The sequence below is a fragment of the Otolemur garnettii genome, unplaced genomic scaffold (assembly GCF_000181295.1).
Source record: "Otolemur garnettii isolate 467f Iridium unplaced genomic scaffold, OtoGar3 scaffold00044, whole genome shotgun sequence".
Classification (NCBI taxonomy): Eukaryota; Metazoa; Chordata; class Mammalia; order Primates; family Galagidae; genus Otolemur; species Otolemur garnettii.
Genome location: NW_003852439.1, coordinates 8,733,747 through 8,735,611, shown reverse-complemented (window position 1 = coordinate 8,735,611; position 1,865 = coordinate 8,733,747). Strand labels below are relative to the sequence as shown.

The 1,865-nt window shown below is 50.6% G+C and overlaps 1 protein-coding gene across 1 annotated transcript in view; it reads right to left on the bottom strand.

Moving 5' to 3' along the window:
* CCNF (cyclin F) overlaps positions 1–1,865 on the bottom strand; it is a 28,663-nt gene that overhangs the window by 18,276 nt on the left and 8,522 nt on the right. Inside the window, exons 7-8 of the mRNA XM_003790805.2 lie at positions 1,566–1,670; positions 1,169–1,246 (exon numbers count right to left, since the gene is read on the bottom strand). Of these exons, the coding sequence (XP_003790853.1) occupies positions 1,169–1,246; positions 1,566–1,670 (183 nt within the window). The remainder of the gene's footprint in view (positions 1–1,168; positions 1,247–1,565; positions 1,671–1,865) is intronic.

Below are 1,865 nucleotides of genomic sequence, written 5' to 3'. Positions count from 1 at the left end.
TTTGGCCAGGGCTGGGTTTGAACCTGCCACCCTCGGTATATGGGGCTGGCGCCTTACTCACTGAGCCACAGGCGCCTCCCGGCTATTTTGTTCTTATTGTTGTAGTTGTCATTGTTGTTTAGCAGGCCTGGGCTGGGTTTGAACTCTTCAGCCCCAGTGTATGTGGCTGGTGCCCTAACCACTGAGCTACGGATGCTGAGCCTACAGGACAGGTTTTTTTTGAGACAGAGTCTTACTATGTCACCCTTGGTAGAGTGCTGTGGCATTCACAACTCACAGCAACCTCAAACTCTTGGGCTCAAGCAATTTTCCCTGCCTCTGCCTCCTAAGTAGCTAGGACCACAGGTGCCCCACCACAACGCCTGGCCATTTTTTGGTTGCAGTTGTCACTGCTGTTCAGCAGGCCCAGGCTGGGCTTGAACCTGCCACACAGCTGCCATCACAGCTCACAGCAACCTCCAACTCTGGGCTCAGCCTCCCGAGTAGCTAGGACTACAGGCACCCGCCACAACGCCTGGCTATTTTTTTGATGCAATTTGGCCAGGGCTGGGTTTGAACCCACCACCCTCAGTATATGTGGCTGGCACTCTACTCACTGAGCTACAGGTGCCGAGCCCAGGACAGCTTTTTAGAGTGGTATGAATTTTGATGGCAGGTATAACCCAGAAGCATTTAAAAATTAAGAAGCTGGCTGGCTTAGAGACAAGGGGGGAGATGGGCAAAGAATGAAACATTTCTGGGCTCTTCTCCCTGTGTACTGAAAACCTAAACTCCTTTAAGACTTGGCTCCAGTTCTAGACCAGTTTCATTGTATTCCCAGTTCTGACCTCCTGTGTGGGAGGCCAGGCAGTGCTGCCCCAAGGCTGTAAGAAGAATGGCCACACAAAAAAAGGCACCTGTGACTTAGTGGGTAGGGCACCAGCCCCATATACAGAGGGTGGTGGGTTCAAACCCAGCCCTGGCCAAATTGCAACAAAAAAATAGCCAGGCATTGTGGCGGGTGCCTGAGGTCCCAGCTACTCGGGAGGCTGAGCCCAGAGTTGGAGGTTGCTGTGAGCTGTGATGCCACAGCACTCTACCAATGGTGATAAAGTGAGACTCTGTCTATACAAATAAAACAAAATTTAAAAAGAAAAGAAAAGAAAGAACAGTCAGCTCCCCACGTTACCTGTGCTTCCCAGCAGCCTTTGGCAGCATAGTCCCTGAGTTTCCGGAAACTGTGGAGACATCGTCCAGGATCTGACATCTGTCAGGAAAAAGTCATTGTCTTTATGTGGTTGTCTGAGGCGTAACTAGGAACAGACCCCAGGGTTCTTAAATGTTTCCTTCCCCAGAAAGTCCTCAATTATGCTGGCTTTTCACCTTTTATTCCTCAAATGACAATGGTCATTTTGGGGGATGCCAAGTGCAACCAGCTGACCAGGTGTTCCTAAGGTCTGAGAGAGGCTAGAAGCTATAAGAGGATCCTCCTTTTTGCTGACAGAATCTTGTCTAAGGGGCAGTTTAGAGACCATGCCTTTGGCCAATGTAATTCTTCCCCCCCCCCCAGACCAGGGTTCACTCACATCTGTTCTTCTGTCACTTTCCCAGAGGAGGTATGAGCTGGTCAAACACCCCTGATTGGCCGACTCTTCAAACAGGTCACGGGCCTGCTGTTGCTTCTCTTCATCCTGGAATGAGACCAAGCACAGCTGGCCTTCCCTCTCTAATTGATGTTAAATTGTTCTACTGACCACCCTCTCCCTCCATACTCCTAAGCAATCACACCTACTGCTCTTGCCTTTTTTTTTGAGACAGAGCCTCAAGCTGTCCCCCTGGGTAGAGTGCCGTTGCATCACAGCTCACAGCAACCTCCAACTCCTGGG